Source organism: Ambystoma mexicanum, chromosome 3q (assembly GCF_040938575.1).
Source record: "Ambystoma mexicanum isolate Mex_15411 chromosome 3q, UKY_AmexF1_1, whole genome shotgun sequence".
Taxonomy (NCBI): Eukaryota; Metazoa; Chordata; class Amphibia; order Caudata; family Ambystomatidae; genus Ambystoma; species Ambystoma mexicanum.
This window is the reverse complement of record NC_090926.1, coordinates 297,473,060-297,498,315: the sequence shown is the minus strand read 5'-3', so window position 1 is coordinate 297,498,315 and position 25,256 is coordinate 297,473,060. Positions and strand designations below refer to the sequence as shown.

At 47.3% G+C, this 25,256-nt stretch overlaps 1 protein-coding gene across 2 annotated transcripts in view; it reads right to left on the bottom strand.

The window, feature by feature from the left end:
• Positions 1-3,332: 3,332 nt before the first annotated feature.
• TROAP (trophinin associated protein) overlaps positions 3,333-25,256 on the bottom strand; it is a 530,766-nt gene continuing 508,842 nt past the window's right edge. Inside the window, exon 19 of one of the 2 annotated variants that reach the window (XM_069653825.1) lies at positions 3,333-3,639. In XM_069653825.1, the coding sequence (XP_069509926.1) occupies positions 3,607-3,639 (33 nt within the window). In that variant the 3' untranslated portion in view covers positions 3,333-3,606. The remainder of the gene's footprint in view (positions 3,640-25,256) is intronic. The other variant, XM_069653826.1, reaches the window with a different exon arrangement.

Below are 25,256 nucleotides of genomic sequence, written 5' to 3'. Positions count from 1 at the left end.
CTCTGGGTCGAGTGAGGGTTTGGTAGAATGCTTCACTACAAAAGAGGGCTGTTGGGTAAGATTTCCACAGAGCTGGTAAATGTTCCTTTCCTGGTTCAACTCCAGAACTTTTTGCTTTTCTAGTGGGATACGTTTCATTTATACCTCAGTGAGTGGGAACCTTTTTCCACTCGCCTGTCTTTAACTCTTTTTATGGGTGTCATTTTTTTAAGACTCTCCATAGTGTCTTTTTAAAGTTATCATGTTTAACAACTTATTGGCAATAAGTGCCTGTTGTTGCTGGGTTGCCCTAGGGGCTCCCCATTTAACTTTCTTGTGCTAACCTTGAGTGAGAGTGAACTACAGTTCCCAAGGGTAGAAAGGAACTTTGGATCCCTTTTACATTTGATTCTGTGAAACCAGCACACTCCACCTTATGTGGAGCGCTGGGGAGATACAATGTATCCCCTTTCACATTTAAACTAACTATTCTGTTACAGTGACAAGCTTACCTTTAATGGCTGGTGGCAGTGATACCTTTTACTAATTTGGTGCACCTTTACCGCAGGCTGTAATCACAGCTGCAGTAAAGGCACCCAAAGGGTGCTCATTTTACCAAAATGGCCCCAGTCTTCTTTTTCTGCCATTTTAGTGTTTGTCGTTTCTTGTTCCTTCCCCTGACATCCAGGGTGGGAAATTCCTTTGTTTGAGTTTTGTCTTTGGCGGGAGTCCTCTGGACCCCCGCCCAGGCTCCAGTCAGTCTGTAAGCACATTAAGTAGGGGAGGAGTCCAAAACTTCACCCTCCTTTGTCTCATGCCTTCCTTCAACTGGACCAAATCCCAGTGGGGGAATTGGCTGTCCTGATTGGACAGCCAAACGCCCCTTTCTTGTAAAATGCGGGGAGAGAATGCAGAGGTTGTGTTGCAGTTCCTGATAAATACTGGAAACCTGGAAGCTGAAGTCATGTCGACCACTGGAACAGAAAACCGAAGAGGATGACTAAGGAAAAGCGGCAGGAATGATTTCCAGTGGCCGGAGAGCCTGCTGTGTAACCGGAGCCTGCTGCAGCCCTTCCTTCCGATCGACCTGGGGTCTCCGAAAACGAAGACCCGAACCCAGAGCCTGTTGAGACCTACTAGACTCAAGACGACCTGCATTTTGAGCCATCCCATAGGGTTGCTGCGACCTTGCGTTCTTGCAACACCCCAATACCCTGGGACCTCCAGCCACTACGCGGTGCACGGTCTTCCGAATCTCGCTGAAACTTCGTGGGCATCCTGGTGTATCTCCAGTGACACGAATCGAGTCCAAAAAGTCCCCTCAGAAGAGTGCTTTTAACCAACGAGAATTCAACCGCGATTTTCTGTCTTCTTCTGTGCTCCGTGAAAAGGCGCCAAACCCGCAGAACCGCATTCAGCGGCGAGAGAAATCTTGCCTAGAGCCTTCATCGATCCCTGCTGCAAAGTCCCTTCTGAGGTCTTGTGTTCAGTCTCCAGGACAAGGAATCCACTGACCGGGTATTTGGCTGCAGTCCCTGAAGTTCTCCTGCTGCAATCTCTTCTTCATTGCTGAGGTACTGTGTTGGCTTGGGTATATACGTACCTTAAGCCTGTTGGGATTTCTGTGTAGTCCTGGGGTGTTTTCTGTGATTGGGAAGTCCCTCGTCGAGTACACCCAGTCCCACTGCTAGAATCCTGCTGGGGTGTCTTCTGTGAAGCCCCTGAACCCTCTTCTAACCCTAGAAGTAAAGTACTCACCTGTTTGCCCAGTTTTCCTAAGGAACTCTGACTTTTGCTACTAAAGAACTTATTCTAACTCTGCCTGTTGGTCACTAGTCCTAGTGACCCCCCTTCTGCCACTGAGAACACTCATGCTCTAAGGGAAAGCCTTTGAAGGGATTGGGACGTCTGTCTAGAAAAGAAATGAAGTGTTTACTTACTTGTAAAGAGTTGGTGGGTAACTAATTCTCAGAGTGTACAGTTACAAAAGTTCTTACTGATCTTGAATGTGTGATGCACTGTTCTTAAAAGTATGGTTAACATCTTTTCTTCCTTAGCCACTGTTTTACCAGTCTAAAAGAAAGTAAATGCCAAGGTAGTTTACTCTCCTGTGATTAGGTTGTGCCTCTTTACAAAAGTAATGTGTTGGTTTCACCAGATTATTCCTGAAGGGTAATTGTATGAGTGTCCTACAACTGTTGGTATCACCAGGTTAGTCCTGTTAGGATAACTGTACGAGTGTCCCCCAACTGGGTCTTGCTTCCCCTGACATGCTGCTAGCCTGTCCTTAATAAGTCTACATTAAGTTGTTGCCTACCTAGAATAACTATTCAGTAAAGTGTGACATTGGGTTTTACTTTCCCCTTCACTGTGAAGTTCAAGTATGTGGGTTTTACTTACCTTGTGTTAGCTGTGTGCCATTCAAAACAAGTTACCAGAGTTATTGCTCCCCTCAATCTAGGGTTCCCCGATTTCCAAAGCATCTGTAATTGTACATTACATCCTTAGGTTTTACTCACCTGGTATAACTGTGTGTTATGACAAAAGTAGTCAAAGGTTTTACTGCACCTAGAATAAGTGTTTCACTAGTCACCAAAAGTATATTGTCCAGTTGACTGTTTATCTGATTTGTTCCAAGAGTCACTGTACAACTGGAAGGGCCTACTGTCCCGGTATTACCAAAAGTAATCTAAAAGTAACCATTGGTCTTTTACTCCCAAAGAATAGGCTTGACCTATACTAAATGTGTATAAATAGGTTTTGACTTCCCTAGAACTACTGTTAGGTGTTCCAAATAAGGTTTATACTTGGGTCTGTGTACTTTCAAGTATAGTGTTGTGTTTTATATTGTGATTTCATATAATGTGTTAGTACTTACTTAACCCCTAGATTTATCGGATATCTGGGCCTACCTGTATTTAAATAAATCCTTTATTTTTACAATACATAGTGTTTCAGTGTTTCTTTAGATCATTTGTATGACAATTTCATTTGTACTGCATCTACTGCCCTCTCTCCCTTCTAAGATAAGCCTGGCTGCTCAGTCTACGCTACCCCGAACTCAGGTGATACAGCCTTATATTAAGAGTGGAGTCTTGTACTGCCTCAGTAGAATGCTTTTGCTAGGCCCTTAACTGGACTTCAGAAAAACTGCCCTAACAAGGGCTTTGCTCCAGTTGGAGGCTGCCGCAATGGAGAGTAGTAAGCAGCTTTGAACTCAGTAATCAAAATCCTACAGTTTGCGCAGAGACTCGAGGTTGGTGTGGTCTCCAGAGTTATGGTTTTTGCACCATCGTTTCTCTAGAACTCAGATTGCTCATATTCTCTTTAAAGAATGGAACCCCAGACAAAGATAAATATAAATCTTTTATTAGCTTTGCAAAAATGTTTTTAAAAAAATGAAAACAAAGTGTTGGGTTGGGCATTGTCCGGCACCATCAGTTTGCGTGCTACAGCTTCCATCGTCCGTCAGGATTCGTCAGTTTGTACTGGATCTCTAGTCTACTGCAGGACATGTCCAGTTGCCCATGCTCAACACAAAGTTGTTAATTTATCTTCGTTCCTTCCTGTGCAAATTGGCGATTAGATCTCTTGTGCAAAGGCGCAGTTGTGATGCAAGTATGCATCTCAAGTCTTGGGTGATTTGATGGGACTAAAGTGCTGAAAAGAAAAAACAAACATTAAGCATGACTATTGTATTAAGTGACTACTCCCACACCTCGCTGCACCGAACAAATGAACGCCCCCTGGCCTGGCCTAGAAACAAGCCAACAAGGATAGCCCAGCAGCTACAGCACAGACAATATTAAATGGCTGCAGCCATAGAGAACAAAAAACAATGCAAAAGTGGAATCTAGCAGCAAGTCATTTTGACACTAGTTGAGGTCTCCAAAAAGGCAAGCAATCCAACATCTCGCAGCCAGAGAAACTTTATTCTTTCTGGTAAGAGAAGTGCCACATTAAGAGTGAAAAGTGCAAGAAGGAAAAGCAAGCCAAGTGAGAACAGCATACATTAACACCCACTACTCCCTCTACAAACAAGCATTCAGTGAATTAATGGAGGGGGGTGTAGCTCTAAGGACAATGGAGTTTTGGTCAAATTAACGAACACTAAAAAAGAAGAAAGTACTTGCCCTAGAACCTCTGTATTTTTAGTACTTTGGCACATTAAGCCATACATTTGAAATGGCCCTTCAATGGATTGAGTGTGGAGTTAGTATCGTAGAACTTTAAGGTTTACGACATAAGCTAAAAGTCTAAATGCACCTAGGTTTGCACATTCACTCAAAATGTGTTGTTGCCAGTGTGTCATTTACCTTTAAAGTTGAACTATATTACAGCATGGCAGTATACGGATTAGAGGATGGGATGCATGAATGAAGGGTCTGAAGGACTAGTGAGTTCATGGCTTTTTATCATTAACCAATGGGATACATTGCTCACCGTAACCATATTTCTGATGCTTGTATCTGCTTAGATTCACATGCTGTGCATAGACCGACATCTAGTGGAAGCTGCGGAGTATTACAGTTTGTTTTTCGAAACTCGAAAAAAGGGCGTCGACAGGGCGTGCCAGTAATACTATCCCTAGTGTGACGTCCACTGTACCCAAGATCCCTCACGCGTCTAGGATCCTCAGATTGTATTTTTTCTGACATGAGGTAGCATGAGGAGTAGCGCGAGTACAGATAATCCAAGCAGATAGAAAGGTAAGACTACAAGCAACCATGCACCTTCTCTCAGAGGGGAGGAAGGGTGGGTCACATGTGAATCTAAGCAGATACAAGCATCAGAAATACGATTACGGTGAGTAATGTATCCCTTCTGAGGCTTGTGGAATCTGCTTAGATCACATGCTGTGCATAGATTAGCGAGCAGTACCTGAAGAAGGAGGTGGGATGTGAGAAGGGTCATGAGCAAATAAGTGTCTTAGAACCGCTTGTCCCACTTGTGTGTCTGCCTTGGAATGGGTGTCAATGCAGTAATGCTCAGTAAAAGTGTGAATAGAGCTCCAAGTAGCTGCTTTGCAAATGGTGCCAAGGGGTACATTTGCAATGAAAGCCAGAGTGGCCCCAATGCCTCTAGTAGAGTGGGCTCTTGGCGTGAAAGGCAGAGTTCTTTCAGAGTGATTAACACAGCTGGATAAAGTTAATAATCCACTTCGAGATGGCACCTTTAGAGACGCGATCGCCCTCTCTGCCTGTAGCTACGGAGACAAACAGTTGATCTGTTTTTCTTAGCGGTCTGGTTTTATTTACATAGTAGAGGACCGCCCTACGCACATCTAGGGTGTGTAGTTTCACCTCAGCCGAGCTTTGAGGGTCCTGGAAGAAACCCGGAAGCTCAATGGACTGGTTTACGTGGAATTTAGTTATAAACTTAGGTGAGAACCTAGGGTGTGTGCGTAAAACCAGATTGTCTTTATGGACAGTAAAGAAGGGATCCTGCACTGACAGAGCCTGAATTTCACTGACCCTTCTTATAGAAGTAATAGCTACTAAGAAGGCCGTTTTATAAGTCAGGTGTTTGAGACTGCTTTTATGCATGGGCTCGAAAGAGGGCCCCATGAGCTTAGATAGCACCACATTAAGGTCCCACCCTGGTGGTGGGTTTGAAATAGGAGGGTGAAGTCCCTTTACTCCTTCCATGAAGGCTTTAACTACTGGTACTTACCACAAGACCTTGTTATGGTAAGTGGTGTATGCCGACAGGGCTGCCAGGTGTACTTTCAGTGAGTTAAAAACCAATCCTGCATCTAGCAGGTGGAGCATGTATGTAACAATAGTGGAAGGAGTGCAATCAACTGGGTTGATTTGTCTACTCTGGCACCAGATAACGAATCTCTTCCACTTGTCAAAGTAACAGTGCCTTGTGTTTGGTTTCCTAGATTCCTTTAGGATGTCCATACAACTCTGTGGTAAATTGAGATGTCCAAACTCTATGACCGCAGGAGCCATGCTGCCAGGTTCATTGAGTTGGGTTGCTGATGCACTGTTTGACCTTGGTGCTGGGACAGCAGGTTGTACCAGGCTGGAAGTTTGATGGGCTCGCACACCGCCATCCTGCGTAGGTGTGGGAACCACGGTTGTCTTGCCCACATGGGAGCAACTAGGACGAGCGTCATCGACTCTGTTCATCTTGTTCACCACCTTCCTGATGAGGAGTTGGTGGAAAAGCGTACGCAAACATCCCTGACCAGTTCATCCACAGGGCGTTCCCCTGGGAGTCTGGTTGGGGGAACCGGGATGCAAATCCTGGGCATTGTCTGTTTTCGCTTGTGGCGAATAAGTCTATAGTGGGGAAACCCCACTGAGAGAAGATATTTTCTACGACCTCTCTGTGTAGAACCCATTCGTGTTCCTCTGGGAGGGAGTCTCTGCTCAGAGCATCCGCTAGGGAATTGAGCTCCCCTGGAACATGTTGTGATGACAGGAAGATGTTCCGTCTGAGTGCCCATATCCAGATTTTCTGGCCAAGCTTGGACAGATTTGGCGAACGAGTCCCTCCTTGCTTGTTCAGGTAGAACATGGCTGTTGTGCTGTCCGTCCGGTTTTGCACTGACAGGTTTAGTAGGTGGGGCTCGAACGCTTGAAGCGCTCTGAATACTGCCAGAAGCTCTAGCAGGTTGATGTGGTTCTTGGCCACTGAGGGAGACCAGAGACCCTGAGCTGTGTGGTGGAGATGGTGAGCTCCCCACCCAGTCAGACATGCATCGGTAGTGACTACTGCCTGTACTTCGGGATCGTAAAAGGGTTTTCCCTGTGCAAGATTCTCTCTTGTCCACCAGTGAAGGCTTTGTACTAGTGTTGGCGAAAACGACCACTAGATCGTCCCACTGACCACTTGCCCGAGACCACTGTTTCGCCAACCATTCCTCCATGGGACGCATGCGCAGGCGCGCGTGGGGGACCAGGTAAATACATGACGCCATCATGCCCAGTAAACGCATTGCTTTGCATACCGTTATTTGGTGTCCGGACTGATATTGCGGAATTTGCAGTAGTATATTCCAAATTCTTTCCTCTGAAGGAAAGGTCAACCCCTCTTCAGTATCTAGGATTGCTCCTAGGAACAGTTTGGAGGTGATTGGCACCAGGCTTGACTTTTTCTCGTTGATTGAGAAGCCTAATTCGTGGAGGAGGTTGATAGTCCTTTGAATGTTTGTCCTGCAAATTACTGGGGTTTCCCCCGTTATGAGCCAGTCGTCCAGATAAGGGTACACCGGGATTGCCTCCCTGCGTAGGTGTGCAACCGCCACCGCCAGTACCTTGGTGAATACCCTTGGTCCTGAAGCTATCCCGAAGGGCAGTACCTTGAATTGGTAGTGCCGACTGTCCACCTTGAAGCGCAAGTACCTTCTGTGCGCTGGGAACATGGAAATATGAAAATAGGCATCTTTCATATCCAAAGTTGCCATGTAATCCCCCTTTTTTAGGAGGGGGATTACCTCTTGTAGCATAGTCATACGAAACGTTTGGGGCTTGACATACTTGTTGGCAGGCTGTAAGTCCAATACTGGGCGCATTGTCAAATCTTTTTTTGGCACAAGGAAGTAAGTTGAATAAATAGCCTTGTTTACCTGGTGTCCCGGGACGAGTTCTATCGCGTCCTTTGCTAGCAGAACGGCGATCTTCTCGAGGAGAATCTTCTGATGTTCTAAAGAGTGTACTCTTTGTCGTGGAGGATGGTTCCGGGGATGCTGCAGTAGTTCTATACAATACCCTGTGGATACTGTTGACAGCACCCATCTGTCTGATGTGATCCCTTCCCAAGCCTGGGTGAAGTTGGAAATGCGTCCCCCTACTGGGGTTGCGTGAGAAGGGACCCTGAACTGAGCGTCACTGCTTTGGTGGAGGCGTGCCGCCTCCTTTGCTGGGGCTGCCTCTGCCTTTACGAAGTCCTCTCCTATTTCCCCTGCCGTAACCCGGGGTAGACTGTTGGCTGTTCCACTGTGTACCCTGCCCCTGGGAATAGTTAGATCCTCTCTGGCAATTTTGGCCGCGTAGGCGACGAAAATTACTATTCCCTCTCTGGTTAGGGGGTTTATTGGTTAACTGGCCAAGGGACTTGAGTGTCTCGTATTCGTCCTTGGCATTCTTCAGTGCGTCCTCGACCACCTTACCAAACAACAGATCGGCTTCCACCGGTTTGTCCAACAATGATGCCTGGGTTTCTGCCTTAAAACCAGACTGCCGTAACCACGCATGTCTCTTGATAACAGTGCCTTCTGCTATCAATCTGCCTGCGTTGTCCGCGGCGTCAAAGGTTGCTTTTAAAATGCAACCAGACACGGCTCTACCCTCTGCGGAAATCCGAGCTAACTGGCCCTTTAAGGGTTCCGGTGCAGAGGCTATGAGTGCCGCGACTTCTTCCCACTGATGGCAGTTGTAGCTGGCCAACAGGGTGGTGGAGTTTGCAATCCCTGCCTGATAGGCGGACGTTGAGGCTACTTTCCTGCCGAAACCATATAGTTTTTTGCTCTCCTTGTCTGGAGGAGCTTCGGACGATGACAAGGGTGTTCCAGCCCTCTTACGAGTATTAGTGACAACTAGGGAGTCTGGCTTCAGATGTCCTCTTATATAGAGGGTCAGACTGGGCTGCCCTGAAAAGTTTTTCAACTCTGGGATTGACTGCTCTGGTGAGGTTCGGGTTCACCAGGGACGGGTCTATTCTTCGCTGAATAGACTTGAGGATAGGGATGGTCTGAGCAACAGGCCTCCTTTCTCCTACTAACTCCTCGGCAAAGTCCCTTTCCTCCTGGACACCGTGGGTGTCAATATGGAAATGTTCTGCTACTCGTGCGAGAACCTCATTCAGGAGGGGTTGGTTATCGACAGGGGAGTCGGTAACCGGGGCTTCCTTTTCTACCGGGGAATCTACTCTGTAGGTTTCAGGGTCTTCCTCCTCCTCCTCTTCTTGGTCCTCATCGTCCCCATAGTAGCCCGTCCCGGTTTGCTCTTCTACCATGCCCAAATCCTGGTCCTCACCAAAGGAAGTCTCTCCTTGATATAGTGAGTATGGTCGTGAGTATGGATGTACCTCGAAGGGGCTTCTTACTCGGGGGGGATAGGATCATTAGAGCCTGAGGGTGTAGCCCCTTGTGGATCATATGAAAGGAAATGGTCTGGATTTTTATCGTAAAAATCTGCCAAGGAAGACATCCTTGACATGACCCTATCTATGTCATCACTGGACCATTTTTTGGAACTGGGAATGACTCTCAGAAAGTTTTGGAGATTTCTCTTGAGTAGATTTGCTCTTTGAAATATCAGCAGACCTAGTCTTGTCTGCCTGTTTAGGAGGAGTGGAGTGTTTTACAGGTGTGGAAGAGTGCAGAGGCTGCTTCTGCTGTTTTCCCCCCTCCTCGTGAGTGGAAAAGTGTTTTCCCTGTCCCTTTGTGGCTCCGGAGGTTTTCGACGCCTGGCGTCGAGGATCGGGGGTCGAGTCCCTGTCCTTCGAACGTGGGGCCGTGCTGATCTCATCTGCGGGCTCCGACTCCTGGAGTGCGGCCTGGGGATGGAAGTCGTCTTTGTCTTCCGACAATCGAACTTCCGTTAGCCTAGGGAGCGAGGCACTCTTGGCAAGAGTGGATGATTGCCTGGAGTCATGCGGCGATGTATCTCGAACGCCCAGAGGACACTGATTTGGACCGTTCTATTTGTGCCTCTTTCCGAGCACTCGACGTCGTCGAGTCTCGGTTGGACTTCGTCTGTTTAGTGTGGGTGGTGTGTGAAGCGCCTGTGTCGTCGGGGGTCTTCCCCATAACCGCCATGTCGGACGACCTTCCGAGGTCGGGGACCTGCGCTCGGCTGTCTTTCGACGTCGTAATGCCCTCGCCGTCCGAAAGCACGGCGTCGCTGCCATCGCTGAAGGCACCCTCCGCTGCCATGGCCGCCTGCCTGGCGTGGTGGGCCCAACGCTTCGTCGAACGGTCCTTAAGTGTCTTAGGTTTAAACCTACTACACGCTCTGCAGTTCGCTTCGGGGTGGTCCCTCGGCAAGCAGAGATTGCATGTGGCGTGCCTGTCGACCCAAGGGTATTTGCGATTGCACTTGGGGCAGAATTGAAAAGGGGTACCCTCCATACGCACCTTGAGGCAGCGGGCTGTTCAGTGTAGGAAATGTATAAGGTGTACCTATATACCAAGAGTGTAGAGTATGTCCAACCCCCCACTCTCCCTACTTGCAGGGCCGAGGCCAGAGGCCTTCTGAGGCCCAAATCCGTCGTGCAGCAGCCGACGGTCGATTTCTTCTCCAGCCGGCGTCGAGTGTCGAAGTTAGACGTTGGGATGGGGAAGGATGTCAATAAATCAATATTTTAGCAAAAGTATGGCTAAGGCCAGGGGACTCCGCAAAATGCTTCTGACCAGTATGGCGGAAAAAAACAATCTGAGGGTCCTAGACGTGTGAGGGATCTTGGGTACAGTGGACGTCACACTAGGGATAGTATTACTGGCACACCCTGTGTCGACGCCCATTTTCGAGTTTCGAAAAACAAACTGTAATACTCCGCAGCTTCCACTAGATGTCGGCCTATGCACAGCATGTGATCTAAGCAGATTCCACAAGCCTCAGAAATATCTATACATTTCTATGTTTTCAAGTATTCCCAAGCATTATTTTTCTTCATTGGAGTTTGTAAAACACTACATGGATTGCAAACACCTTAAAGCTCAGAGGCCACGAAACATAGGCAGAATGGAGGGTTAGGAGGAGGGAGGAAAGGCAGGTAGGCTGACGGGGAAACTGGTTTCTTTCGGAAAAAGACTTGGGTCAGTTGTCCAGAACAAACAGTTGAACATATATTTCACATTTAGACAGACCATACTAATTAAGGGCTTGAAACACTTTGAAAACCTTTCAAATGACCACAGTGGCACATTCTAGGTGTAAATTCGTATAAGCCCTTGTGGGGAATAGGATGATCACAGTAGATAATGTTCCAGGGAATCAAATAAGAACACACTTGGAGGCGCGGCATACAACAGGTGTCCAAGAACGCAGGCAAAATTAGACAAAAGCCTACATTCCATTCTGGGTGCTGGCAACCTTTGCCACAGGTCCACTATCACTGTTTTGGCACCTAATCCCACAGGCATCCACAATCCGCTCGGATTCCAGCCCCACAGCATCACTTCCTTGCCCTCACATAGTTCACTCCCTCCTTGATGACTTCACCGTCCCATCATGCGGTTGCCATGGTAATAGGAGGTAAGATGAGCTCCCTTTCCATTTCTAATTGCTGATATTTCGGTTTGTCGTTTTTGCTTTTTATTTATGGTAAATTGTCACGCAAGACAAATAAAGCTGTTGAACACTCCCTTTCCCACCTAAATGGCATTAGTAGCCTGTTTTTTGCTTAGAGTGCCAATGGTGTTAATCACATGCCAGCATTGGCCCCAAGCTCTCAGTGATGCTCTTTGCTCCGGTAAGATCTTTCTCCTCAGGTGAGCTAGCCATTACTAGCCTGGTAAGCCCCCTCCAACCCAATGAAACAGAACAAATTATTTACCATCTTGGTTATGTTCTTTCTAATGGATGTTCCGCCCATGGGTTCCACATCTTTGATAATCCCATCTGTGGCGCAGTTGTTCAGGCACTTTTCAGCCAGCAGGGGCACAGTGTGGCTCTGCATCAACTCTGCCTACCTGACAGGATGTCGGGGCTAGTCTATATCTGTGGCGCTGCGCCATGTGACCTCAGTTCCACCCTTTTTCACTTGCATTTTCACACTGAGGGACGTGAAACCAAAGAATTACTAGTCAACCGCTAAGTGGGGCAGGAAAGGAGGGCAATGAGGAATCTGTGGCAGGAACATCCATCAGAAAGAACATTACCGAGAGGCAAGCAATTTATTCTTCTAATGGATTCCTTCCTCACATTGGTTCCTCGTCTTTAATAGACTCCCAAAGCAGTAAAATGATCCAGAAAGGGAGGAGAGCTGTATAGGACTGGCCTACCAAAACAGGCCTACTAACCAGACTGGGAATCCAGTCCAGGCAGGAATGTTTGGTGAACGCTTACAGCAAGGCCCACGTAGCTGCCCGGAAAAATGTTCAAAACAGGCCCCTTCCCTCCCCCGCAGTGTAGAGGTGGCAGCCAGTCCTCTGGTAGAATGTTCTATGAATTCTTCTCACATCCTTACCCGCCAGATCATAGCATATGCAGAGAATGAGCCATCTGGACAGGGTCTGTTTGGTCACAGCCCTGCCAGCACAAGCACCAGCATAACCCACACAAAGCTGGGAATCTTTCCTGATGTGAGGGCCTGCACTGGGTCTAGCATATGCAATCATTCATCTGCCTTAGAAATATGGTGCACAGGAAAAAAACAGGAAGATGGATCTTTTGAGAGAGATGAAACGCAGACCACCTTCAAAAGGAAGGAAGGTATCGCTCAACGTCACCCATTTGTTAAATCTCCCCATTTGATTTTCTCAAGACACCTCGTGATCGCCCGCGCGTCTAGCGGAAGTGATAGTCAACAGGAAGATCACCTCAAGGGGGATTAGTTTAAAAGAACAAAACTGTAGGTGCCTAAACTGAGCACCCATAAGAAACAGTAACACTACATTTAAGTCCCACACCGGAACCACAAATTGGAGCAGGGAAAACTGATGGCACAATCCACGTAAAAACTGCAGAGCTATGAGGATCGTGAAGAAGGAGAAATTACTTACCGGTAACGTTCTATGAATTCTTCTGCCTCAGATTCCTAATTGGATAGATATCCCTTCCAGCGTCAGCTGCTCAGAAAACTTTCGACAGTGGGTGCACCTTGACTGGGCCGTCGATCCCTCTTGACTTGATGCAAAGTAGACTACCACTGCATCGAGTCAAGAGGGATCAACAGCCGAGTTGAGGTGTACTATGCCCCCACCCCTGTCGAAAAATGTCTGAGCAGCTTACGCTGGAAGGGATATCCATCTGAGGTGGAATCTGCGGGACAAAGGTAATCCATTAAAGGAGCCTCGCTAAGGGGACCTTTTAAAAACCGTGCATATTTATCACTCCACAGTGCCAATCTGCAAGCCATGAGATTCTCTTGGCAAGATGAGCAGGCGTTAAAAGACTGTTCTACAGAGCCCAGAACCACAGTAATCGTTTCTCTGCAAAGAGGCAAGGACACTAGACCACCCTGCTTGTTGAGGAAGTGCTTGGCTACTGTATTGTAGGCAAGGATCAGCAGACATCTCTTTCACAGAGGGGAGGAAGACTACTAGGGCAACCCTGATCCCCTCTCAACTCCATTAAACTGGCATGCCCCTGGGACTCTGTTGTCTTCCACGGTCTGCTCAGTCAAGTACGACAGGTGAGCGCCCCAACTTGCCATACACATCCATGACCATCAGCTGAGGCCAGGTTTTGCGGGTCAAAGCGCCTTTCAGTGGGTTGTCACTCGAGGACCACCACATGCAAGGTTCTCGAGCAACTCGACTCAATACCTGCAGAAGATCCGATATGTGTCTCTGAATCTGCAGACATTGGCAATGGAATAGCCACTGAAGCAATTTCATGATAGTCAGGCCTCCGGAACCAATAGAATGCAAGAGACCATGAGACCCAGCAGACGTAGAAAGGCTTAGGCAGGAACTTGTCACTGGGTTTGGAGAAAATGTACCATCAGAGAAATGTTTGCCCCTCGGCAGAATGGCTTTGCACATGTGAGTGTCAAAGACTGCACAGATGAATGAAGGGACTCGGACGGCGGAACAAGGGCCTTTTTGAAGTTCAGGGAAAAGCCCAAACTAAGCAACAGGCTGTACATGCAGAAGAAAAAATGTGCAGACCCTTGGTCTGGGGAGCGAGCTCTGACAAGCCAGTCATTCAGGTAGGGCAAGACATGAATGCCCTGCCCCAGGAGGTGAGTCCCTAGCAACAACGGCAGCTTGGTGAAAGCCAGGGTGCCGAAGAATGACTGAATGGCAGGACTTTGAACTGGTATTGAGGCTGGCCCACCACAAATATTAAATGAACCGGTTATGTGGAAATAGTCATCCTGAAGTTCCAAGGACACTAACCAATCCTGTAGATCTCAGTCTTTCTTCGGGCCCAAAAAAAAAAAGTGGAATATAGGGCCTTTCCTCGTTCAGAGCAGGGTACTGGATCTATGGTCCTCTTTACCAGAAGCTGACAAACCTCAGCTAGCAGGAGGGGCTCTGGAGGCGAATACCATCTGGAAGATGGTCTGGAGGGCGATGAGCAAAAGGGAAACAATATTCAATGGCCTGCAAGACCCAGACACCAGAAATGGTAGATATCCACTCCAAACCCGGGAGATTCTGCCTCCCAGGGATGGTGGAAGTCCGATTCATAGGGGTTTAGCAACAGGGACTGCTGACGGTACAGCGGATGTAGACAAACCTCATCTACGGGTTCTCCTCCCTGTTGGGGCAGTGCTGCACTCGGGAGATTGACCTCTTTCTTCTGTGGTCCTAAGTGGTAAAGGGGTGAATCCCCCATGCCAGTCGCCATCAGTCAGGACCATATATTTTGCAGTCACCTTAAAAGCCTGGACATTGTGGAGGGATCAGCCTTCGTGCTGAGAAGATTGTTGCCTTCAAATGTCATGTCTAGGAGTTTTGCCTGGACATCCGGTGCAAAAACAGACACTCAGTCAAGAGCATGTCCTCAGTACTTTTCCAGTGGCCATAGTTCTGGCCGCGCAGTCAGCAGTGTCCAGGCCCGATTGGAGGATCTGGAGTGAAGCTTTCCTGCCAACCTTCACCAGGGCATTAAAGCCATCCCTCATGTCATCTGCAGGGATTGTTTCTGCCGCGCCCTAAATAAAGGACCAAAGTCCAAATGAAAATGTGCCCACGGCATAGGAGGCACTGAGACATCTCAGGTCAAGGTTTGCTGAGCCAAAAACATTTCTTCCCCATGAATCTAGTCTCTTGCTCTTCCTACACGGTGGTGAGGTGGGATAAGACGTGGACTTCTGGTTCAATATGGCAGCCTGGACAACTAGGCTTTCAGTGGATGGGAGTGGACTGGAACAGTGGGTCTGAAGGTGCTGGCTTGTACTTTTTGGCCAGTTCCCAATCTACAGTCAGGACGGAGGCCGGCTTGGATCTTATTTCAAGGACTGGTGCTTTCACGCGTGGTTGAACAGCAGTAAATTCAATTTCCTCACGCCCTCAGCCCAAGGTTTAATATGAGCTGACGGATATTCTGGATGAGAGGTGGCAGAAAACTCAGGGTATTAATCACCTTGGCCATCAGATGCTGAAATGCTGCCTGAAGCTTACCCGATGGAGGAGCAGGGAGCATGTAGAGGTCTGGCAAAGTGTCCAGACCACTTGTATCTTGTAAATCAAGAGCAAGATCGAGCAAGTCTCCTTCCTCTCCATACAATTCCTCAGTGAAGTCCCCACTTTCCCTGCAAAGTAGTGATTCCAATCCAAAACAAATCGGGCCTCCCTCCTCATAAATGTCTTCCATTTGAAACCAAATAGGGAGCTTTATCGGACAAAGCCTGGAGCTCACTCACCAATCTAGCAGAAGTAATGGCGACCATGGAAATCCTTATGGGCGAGTAATCTTCATGAACAAGAATGGAGGGTTTCAAAAGGAATGCCCATGTTAACACCAAATTCAAGTCCTAAGCAGGAACAAAATGGCATGGGGGAAACAGATTGCACAATCCCCACCAAAATTGCAGCACGGTGCGCACTGTGAAAAACTAGCACTGCTCTGGGGTGCTCTTGAAAACCAACATAGCAGCAAGATAACCCTTCACAATGCCAATATGCAGGTCTGTGTCAGTCAAAGTAAGCAGAAATTCCTGAACTGAGGCTGTGGAACAGGTGAAGGGTCTTCTCCCGGCACCAAGATGAACATGTAGGAAGAAATGGATTTGGTGGCAGTTCTAGCAGAGAGTAGCAGGTCCAGGATGTTATCTGATAAATCCCACTTCAGGCATCCCATGAAGGTTCAGGTTAGTGTGGTTTTCATGGAGTATTCGTCCTTCCAATTGGAAGAGGAGGTCCGCTCTCTGTAAGGCGTCGGGAGGGCAAATGAACATGTCCTTCAATTCCGGGCACCACGTTCTCCGGGCCCAGTCAGGAATGATCAACATTATCAATGACGGAACAGGTGCAGTAGTCTCCTAAAAAACAACAGCTATAAAACTTGGATTGGTGGAAACGCATACAGTATGTCCAAGTTCCACTCGGGCCTTCAAAGTGTCCACCAGACCTCCTGGTCGCCGAAACTCCCTGAAGCAGAACCACCTGCACTTCCTGTTCATACTCCAAGCTAAGGGGTCTACCGGCCGAGTTCCCATTGTGAGAACACCACCTCCAGCACTTCCTGAAAACGCTCCTATTGGTGGGAGGCCGAAGTCGATCTGCTCAAGGCACCCTCAAAGACTTTCTCCCTGCCGGCCACATGAGCTGTCGGACACGTTCTCTGGGGCTCCAGTGTAACAAGAATGCAGGAGGCCATAAGACCCAGCAAGTGCAGGAAGGCTGAGGTTGGAACTTTTTCCATCAGGTGAAACCTCAGACTTCCTGAAGTTCAGAGAGAAACAAAACCTCACGCCCAGTACAAGTGTGCCGACGCTTGGTCTAGGGAGCGAGTTCAGACAAGCCAGTTCAGATAGCTATGCATCTCTACTTTTGTAAGGTGAGCCGCTACAACTGCCAGAAACTTTCTGAAGACTGTGGGTTCTGAAGAAAGAACGAAGAGCAGGATCTTTAATTGAAAGTGGCAGTGCCCCACTGTTAATCTCAGGTACTTCCTGTGCCTTTTGTGGATGGGCACATCAAAGTATGCATCCTGGAGACCAGCCAATCCTGCAGGTTAACAGCATGAATGACCCGATTCAGAGTAACCCATCTTGAACTTGTCCTTCCAACAGTACAGGTTTAAAAACCGAAATCCAAGATGGGATCTAAGCTCCGGTACTTCTTTGGCACCAGAAAATAATAGTGTACCATCCTTTGCCACGTACTGAGCGGGGCACTGTATCAATGGCTCCCTTCACTAGAAAGCTGATGAACCTCCTCCAGCAGGAGGGGATCCATAAGCAAGCACTGGTTGGCCAAAGCATTGTCTGGTGGGTGTTGAGCAAAAGGAAGACAGTATCCCTGGTGAATGACCTACAAGGCTTAAAGTGGTATCAATCCTTTCCTTGCTGGACCAAGAAATTCTCCTACCCCAGGAGAGGAGTGGTGAAAGTCTGATTCACAGGGGCTTTGCACGAGAGCTTCTGAGGGCACAGCAGAGGATGTATTTATTATTTATTTATTAGCATTTTCAAAGTGCGCAGCAGCCCTTGGGCATTGTGGCGCTGTTAGAGAAATCTGCTAGTTACAGAGGATAACTGATAATCTACCTCTAGGAGCACCTCTGCCCTGACACTTATTCTGATGGTGCTGCACTTGTTTGGCAGGGCAGAGGGAGCTTGGTCTCTGTCCCAGTTGGCAAAGGAGGGGAAGGCTGAAAAACCCCTACCTATGCCCGTGGGGGTCTAAAGTTGTTGCTGCTGGACTAATAGGCACATTGACTTTGCAGTCACCTTAGGCCGATATGTCCCTCCAGAAATTCCAGGCTTCTTTGTCCCGAACAGATTGTTGCCATCAAACGGCAGGTCTAGGAGTTTGGCTTGTACATCAGACTTCACTTAGTAGTCAATATTTCATCATATCTATTGAAATTTGAAAAAAAGACCTTATACAAAGTGAGCTCATTTGTGTCACATTATAGCAGTTCACTGCTTAAAGAAAACATTGACTTCTTCCGACTTTAAGCTTAAACTGTTCTTTGACTCGTTATAACTGCCAGAACCCGAAAACGAAAACCATTACCTTGAACTACGACCGAAGAGTACATTTATGTACCCAGGTACAAAACCCAACACTTGATACTTTTAAGTATGTACTAAATGACCTAAAGAAACTGAACTTCAGCCCGAGACAAGCAGATAACTTTACTCATATTGAACAACAAGCATTAAACCGGCTATGGTCGAAGTCAGATATACTCACACCAGCAAAGAAAGGTGGGCCACTAGCCATTATGGACCTTGCATATTACAAACAAGAAATAGAATTACAACTCGCAGATGTTGGGACCTATATGGAGGTTGAAATTGATCCAACAGATTTAAGTGAGGAAGATAATTCAATCAGTATTCGACGAAGCAGAATCAAATGAATACATCAATCACCACACAAAGGCTTTTCTGACCAATGAACATCCACTGATGCCCGCCATGTACAGTCTAGCCAGAATTCACAAAAATTTGACACCACCGGGACGTCCAATAATTGCAGCTACTAATAGTCTGAACACAAGGACCTACCTGAGACACACTAATGATGTTCTAGTGAAAATTCAGATTCTTAACGTTGACAGTATGAAAGAACCTATTTACTTTGGATGTCACGAGTCTTTAAACTAACATAACACACCAAGCTGGTATAGAAGCAGTTGAATGGCTACTGCTGACGGCACCAAAATGCTCAGACAAGATTTTGTATTTAGCCTCTTAAAGATTTTGTTAAGTAACAATTGCTTCAGGTTTGAGGACCGCTATTTCATTCAGATAGCAGGGACATTAAAGGGAGCTGTTATGGTTCCCAGTTATGCAAATGCCTATATGGCATATCTTGACGAAGAGCACATAAATATGTCAGATTAAGAATTTGAAATGCTATTATCGCTACATAGATGACATCTTTGGGATGGAGCGGCCCAGTTGAAGAAGAATTCATTGACTTCCTGAATTCGATCACGCCGAGGATCAAATTTACTAACAAGTTCAGTACAACCAAGCTGGAATTTTTAAATGTGGAAGTATATATTCATGACGGTATCCGGAATACAACAATGTATGCCAAACACATCGATAACAGTATCTTACAGCTACAAGTTTCCACCCGAAGAACACAATAGAAAGCCTCCCCCCTTTTAGCCAATTTCTTAGATATAAACGTTTTATCTCCGACAGTCAACAATGCACCCAAAAATCATGTGAACTTGCCAATAGATTTTTGCAAAGGGGATACTCAAAATGTAATAGTAAACAAGTGTCGCAGAAGGCCAATGAAATTACCAGAGTCTAGTCTTATCAAGAAGAAAGAGCTACCATCTGATTTAGTAGATGGGACCACATATTCACATCAAAGCCCACAAATGAAATGTGTACTAAAATCTAATTGGAGTATATTACAACTGGATCCAATTTTGACCAATTTCTTTCTATCATTACCTATTTTCGCTTATAGATAGAGTCAAACGATAAGAGACTTTGTCATAAGAGACAACATAAATGCACGCAATAACATGACTATGGAGTTCAAAGGAACAGTTCCTTGTATGAATTGCCAGCACTGTAATAACATTATTCTGGGAAATACCATCAACCATCCATATACAGGCAAGTCAATTTCCTTAAAACATACTTCAACTTGTGCTTCTGCTAACGTATTTAAGAATGGCATGGTAAAGTAAGACAGACGCAAGTGATCACAGTTCAAGGGTGTTTATTAAACTGTAAAAATGAAATGGGTGAGATAAAAGCCTAATCTAAACCGAAATCTAAGATGGGAGCAAGCTACTACCATCAAATAATAATACAGTCCTAGTGGGGTCTAGTTAAATATAAAGGGCCTATACCAAGAAAATCCTATTGCCAATCCTTACGCTATACTACAAAATAGTGTGGAATAATATTCACAAATAAAGAAAGAAGTGTTCTCAAATGATAAGTCAGGACGTTATGGCCAGAGCCTCCCTTCCCCACGTTTGAAGCACGGGACAAGGCGGGACTCTCGAGCATAGCACACTTCTGGGCTTCTCTGACCAGAGTTTACAGTTCCTTCTTACAATATCAGGGCCTTCTGTTTCCAAGTCTCTTTAATGCAAAGTCTCTTACTTCAGAAGTCCACAGTTCACTTCCTTTTCACAAGGTGTTAGACATTCGACTATACAAGGGTTTTGGTTTGACCCTTGTATGACCAACATGACTTCTCACGCCGGCCTCCCCTAGGGCCTCTTGGTTTTTGTAGTTCCTCTCACTTAAACATATCCTCCTTGTTCGGGAGCAGGGCATTTGTTAGAGTCTTTCGAATGAGCACCCACACAGCGCCGGACCACTCTAATCCTAATACCTCGGTTGTTCACAAAAGACCTTTGTCTTTGACTTACACTTAGTCAATTGTTAGTATTGCATTGACTCAAACGTAGAAGGCGATTAGTGGGACAGTACTGTGAATTTACCAGCATGCGTTTCACAATTAGTAAATTGTTAGCACTGCAAACGAGTTTCTAAGTGTGAGTTAATACAATGCTTTGACTCAAACCTTGAAAGTGCCCACTATGGTAGTACTGTGAATTTACTAACCTCTATCGCACACTTAGAAAATTTGTTAGCAATATATTGACTCACACTTTGAAAATGTGTAGCATTGCAATAACTCACACTTAGCAATTTCTGTTGTCCCTGTGTTTGGCCTCCCTCCCTCCACCCTGGTATCCTAAATCTAAGTGCTGCTGTTTCATCTTGGGATAACCTAGATCACCCGCTTCCCATTTACTGATGTCCCCGAGTTAAGCCTTCCCAAACTATCCAAGTGTTCCTATCCTAAGCACAAATGTAACTTCTAAGGTTCTCCCCGCGCCGAACCAAGTCGATCCCCCTCTATCCTAACATCCCAAATCTAGGCACTGCTAGTGCACCCAGAATTCCAACAACATCTGTTGCACATTAGCCTCATCTCTGTCCTGAACCCATCTCTAGACGTTGGTATCACATTCACGGCCAGTGCTTTCGCTTGCACAGGTACCTCGGACTCTAGGTGCTTCCCCTAAAAACCCCCAGAAAGGCGACCCCACAACAAGAAAACCCTCCTCACCTACCCCCCCAATCCCAGCCTCAAGACCTTGACCACTGCCCGTTATTTACCCCCCCTGCGTACTGCCCACGCCTTTGCATCCAGCTTCTTGAACCATCCCTGTACCCCCTATCGGCCCACAACCCATCCCCTGCACTCCACAAAGAACTCACTTCCCCACCCCCACCACCAATTTTGAGATCAGAAGGCCCCTCTGGCACGCAATGCTCCCGCCACATCAAACACTCATCCCCCTCTCTCCCCAGCCCTTCAGAACACTTCAACCTCCAACCTCCCTCTAACATCTATTGAGAACATCCACTCTCCTCCCGTCCATACACCCTGCGCAATGTCAAACTCACAAGCCAAAGGAGCTTTCTGGCGCTCCAAACATCACGAGTCCCACTCCACTAGCACGCCATCCCACTCCCCATACTGAAACGCCTCGCCCTCTCATGCTAACTCCCATCCTTTCTGCGTGTCCCCAATGCCCCTGCCCCATTAACACGACACCATTATGCCCATCAAGAAACTCCCCACCCTCTCACCCTACCTTCAATGCCTCCCTCCCCCTCAACCCTTATTCTTCCCCCACCAACATACCCCCTGCTTCATATCACTTCCCTGAAAGTAGCTTGCCTTGCCCTCTCCAGAACTCGCTTCATCCTCCCCCCCCCCCCCCCTAGCCCCTCACACACTCCCATGGCACCAAAAGCCAAAAAAGGACAAAAGAATGACTGGTCCTCTCCCTCGACCCTCCACATCTCACCCCTTCTCCATCGGACCAACCAAACTTTCGCACCCCTATCTCCAGTCCCTTCCCGCCCACCTCTCCCACTCTCCACCCCCACCTCTCCCACTCTCCACCTCCTCACCATTGACTTCTCATCCAGCTCTCCTATACCCCTAGCGCCCACGAGACTCGAACCACAAGCATTCCGCCAGAATCCCCCACCTCATGTGCTCCATTCACCTCCCTTCCACTTCCCCCGACCCTCCCCTCCTCGTCTCATCTCGTCTCTCACATACCTACCACCGCCCACCTACTCTCCCCACCTAAACCCCTCACATCACCCAATGTGCACATGCATCCAGTACCCCTTCCAAACCCTCTTCCCCAGTCTTTACCACTCTCCCACAATTCCTTTGCCCTGCACCCATGTTCCCCAAACACCCCGTGATGAACACCTTGAAATCCACCTCCCCTCACGAAGGCACATGCATCCTTTTTAATGCCCGCTCCGTAGCACGTAACAGACACAGCATCTTTGACCTAATTTCCTCTGACAATCCCAACTTCATTTTTATTACTGAAACCTGGTTCTCGGATGATAATTTCCAGAGGTGGCACAGTGGCAATCCTCTACAAATCCCATTTATCAGTTCCAGTCGTCGAAACCCAGACATTCACCCACAGCTTCCTACTCATCTACAGACCCCCTGGATATGACAGACGTTTCGCCAATAATCTCTGCAAATCTATTGCCACTATTCCGCTAATGCACCCATCCCTTACACTCCTGGGTGACTTCAATATCTTGTTTGATATGCCCAACACCCCTACTGTCTCGACTCACTTATCCTCTCCCTACATACAACTGGTCCAATCCACTTCACTCAGGTGGGCAGACCCATGACGCGATCTTCAGCTCCTATGACTGCGTCTCTATATCCAGTCCCAAACCTCTTATCTGGACAGACCACTTTGCCATCCCTTTCTCAATCCATACACCAACCCCATCTCCTGTGGCCACCCTTCCACCCCCCACATAACAGCAGATGCTGGAACAGAGTCAAAGTACTCCCCGATTTAGCTGAAGCCCTGCTACTCCATCCCCCTGCAATGCTGTCCTCTGGTAAACCCTTAACCATTGAATCGTTCGACTCCTGGCTTCAAGAATCTCTAATTCCACTCACCCCCTGCAACCTCACGCAAAGGACCATCGCCCAAATGGTTCACTCCCGTCCCGAGGACACTCAAACAACAAAATAACTCTTGAATGCAAATGGCAAACTTCTAAAACCAACCGTGCCAGATTCTCGTTTTCCCTCCACCACTACAACTATAAATCTGACATCCATAAGGCCAAAAAAGCCTTTTTTAATAAACAAATTCTGAACTGCGGTAGCAGCAGCAAAGAACTCCACAAGATTATCTCCACATGAAACCCTACCCTACACCGACCCCTCCTGATCCCATTGCCCCGACGCCCACTCGACCAACATTCGACTCTTTCAAACGCATCTCCAGAGTCAAGTTCCTTGACCTATTAACAGCCAGCAGACCCTCCGGATCACCCGTCGATCCTTGCCCCGCCTCTGTTCTGAAGGAAATCTTCTCTACATACGCAGGTGAACATGCAAGAGCTATACTTAACGACTCCCTCGCCTCTGGCCTCTTCCCAGAAGCATATAAAATCACGTATCAAGCCACTTCTAAAAAAAGGCATCTCTTGACCCACTTGAACTCAAGAATTACAGACCGATCTCCAACACCAGATTTCTAGTGAAACTCATTGACCAGACTGCATACTCCCAGCTCAACAGCTTTGTAGAATCAAACAATCTCCTTGACCCCGCACAATCAGGCTTCAGACTACGACATGGAACTGAAACCACTCTGATCTCGATCTGGGATGATCTCAAGGTCACTGCAGATTCTGAGGGATGTGCAGCACTGATACTCCTCGATCTCTCTGCAGCCTTTGACACCATTAACCATTCTATCCTCCTTAACCGCCTCCACTCTCTAGGAATCTGTGGCTCGGCACTCAAATAGATTGCTTCTTTCCTCAGCAACAGGAAACAAACGGTCATCCCCCCCCCCCCTTTGTCTCAACTGCTCGCCCCGTCAACACTGGAGTACCCCAAGGGGCATACCTCTATGTTCTCCTCTTTAACCTCTATCCCACCATTCTACCAGGAATCATCTGCGCAAGCAACCTCTCTTGCTACAACTATGCCGATGATACCCAAATTATCCTAAGAATCCCCAAGACTGACACCAACCCTCGCCCTGACCTAGAAGCTGGTCTCTGTGATATTGACCGATGGATGACTTGTAACCACCTCCTTCTGAACCCCGATAAAACCGAAATCATTGTGTGCAGCAATACTGCCCTTTTCCCACATCTGCTCCCATGGCCCCCCCCTCCTCGGCCCCCCTCTCCCTCCCTCCGATATAGTAAAAAACCTCTGCTGCACTATGGACTCAGGCCTAACCCTCTTCCCATCAGATCAATAATGTTTCAAATGCTCCCACTATCACCTCAAACTTCTAAGACCCATTTTTCCCTACCTCTCCTACCCAAACAGACTTGCCACTGTTATGGCCATTGTTATGTTGAAACTAGTCTATGCCAACTCCTTATACCTGGGAGCACTGGCATACCAACTCAAAAAACTACAAATAGCCCAAAATGCTGCCGCCAGACTCCTCCTCGCCCTGGGACACCGAGACCACATCTCTCCTGCTCTTCGAACCTTCCACTGGCTCCCAGTCAGCTGAAGGGCCACCTTTAAGACCCTATGCATTACCCACCGAGCAGTGCATAGGACCGGCCCAACATACCTAGAAGAAAAGATAAAACCCTACCTTCCATCACGCACCCTCAGATCAAGAACTACCTTCTTTCTAGCAATTGCAGCCTCCAACTATGCCAGGATCAGAGGATCCGCTTTTTCAACCTTAGCCCCAACTCTGTGGAACCCTCTCCCCACTCATGTCCGACACACCCACAACTACATGGCCTTTCACAAAGTTCTAAAAACTTTCAGTAAAGCCCAATTTGACCATCTAAGACTACTGAAACCTTGTTACCTGATGACATTCAGAAATCCTGAGCAATAACGCCACTGATGACGGCTAATAAATTACTAATAAGTTCACCCCAAATGCGACAATCTCAAATGCAAACTTTAATTCCAGAACTGCGAGCCCACAAGATCAAACCCTCCTCCCATACACTCCTCTCCTATCGCTACGCTCACTCTCTTCTCTAAACCAACACACATTTAGAATGCAGCTACACCACTATATCAATTCGGCCTAGCTGCTCACATACGAACACAGCCTCATGAACTCCTCAACACTGATAAAACGCATCTATACCCCTCGAATTCGGCCTAGCTGCACACATAAGCGTCCTAAACAGGCCTAAGGCAGCCAAACCCAGCCCTGGTGACCATCGCCCTGACTGCACACATTCTACCGATATCAAATACCACCACACTTAAATGCTAGGATGCAGCTACCAAAGCGCAGTCGCTTCAGCTGCAAACATAATCAGTGCACCCATGCACCCTATGCCACTTTACTCTCTCAACTGACCTGGACCACGGTCCCGGAAGGCGATATAAAGAGCGCTATATAAATGGCAAATAACATAACATTATCTTCTCTTCGTCTACGCAAATGTTTCCACTGCAACTTTGA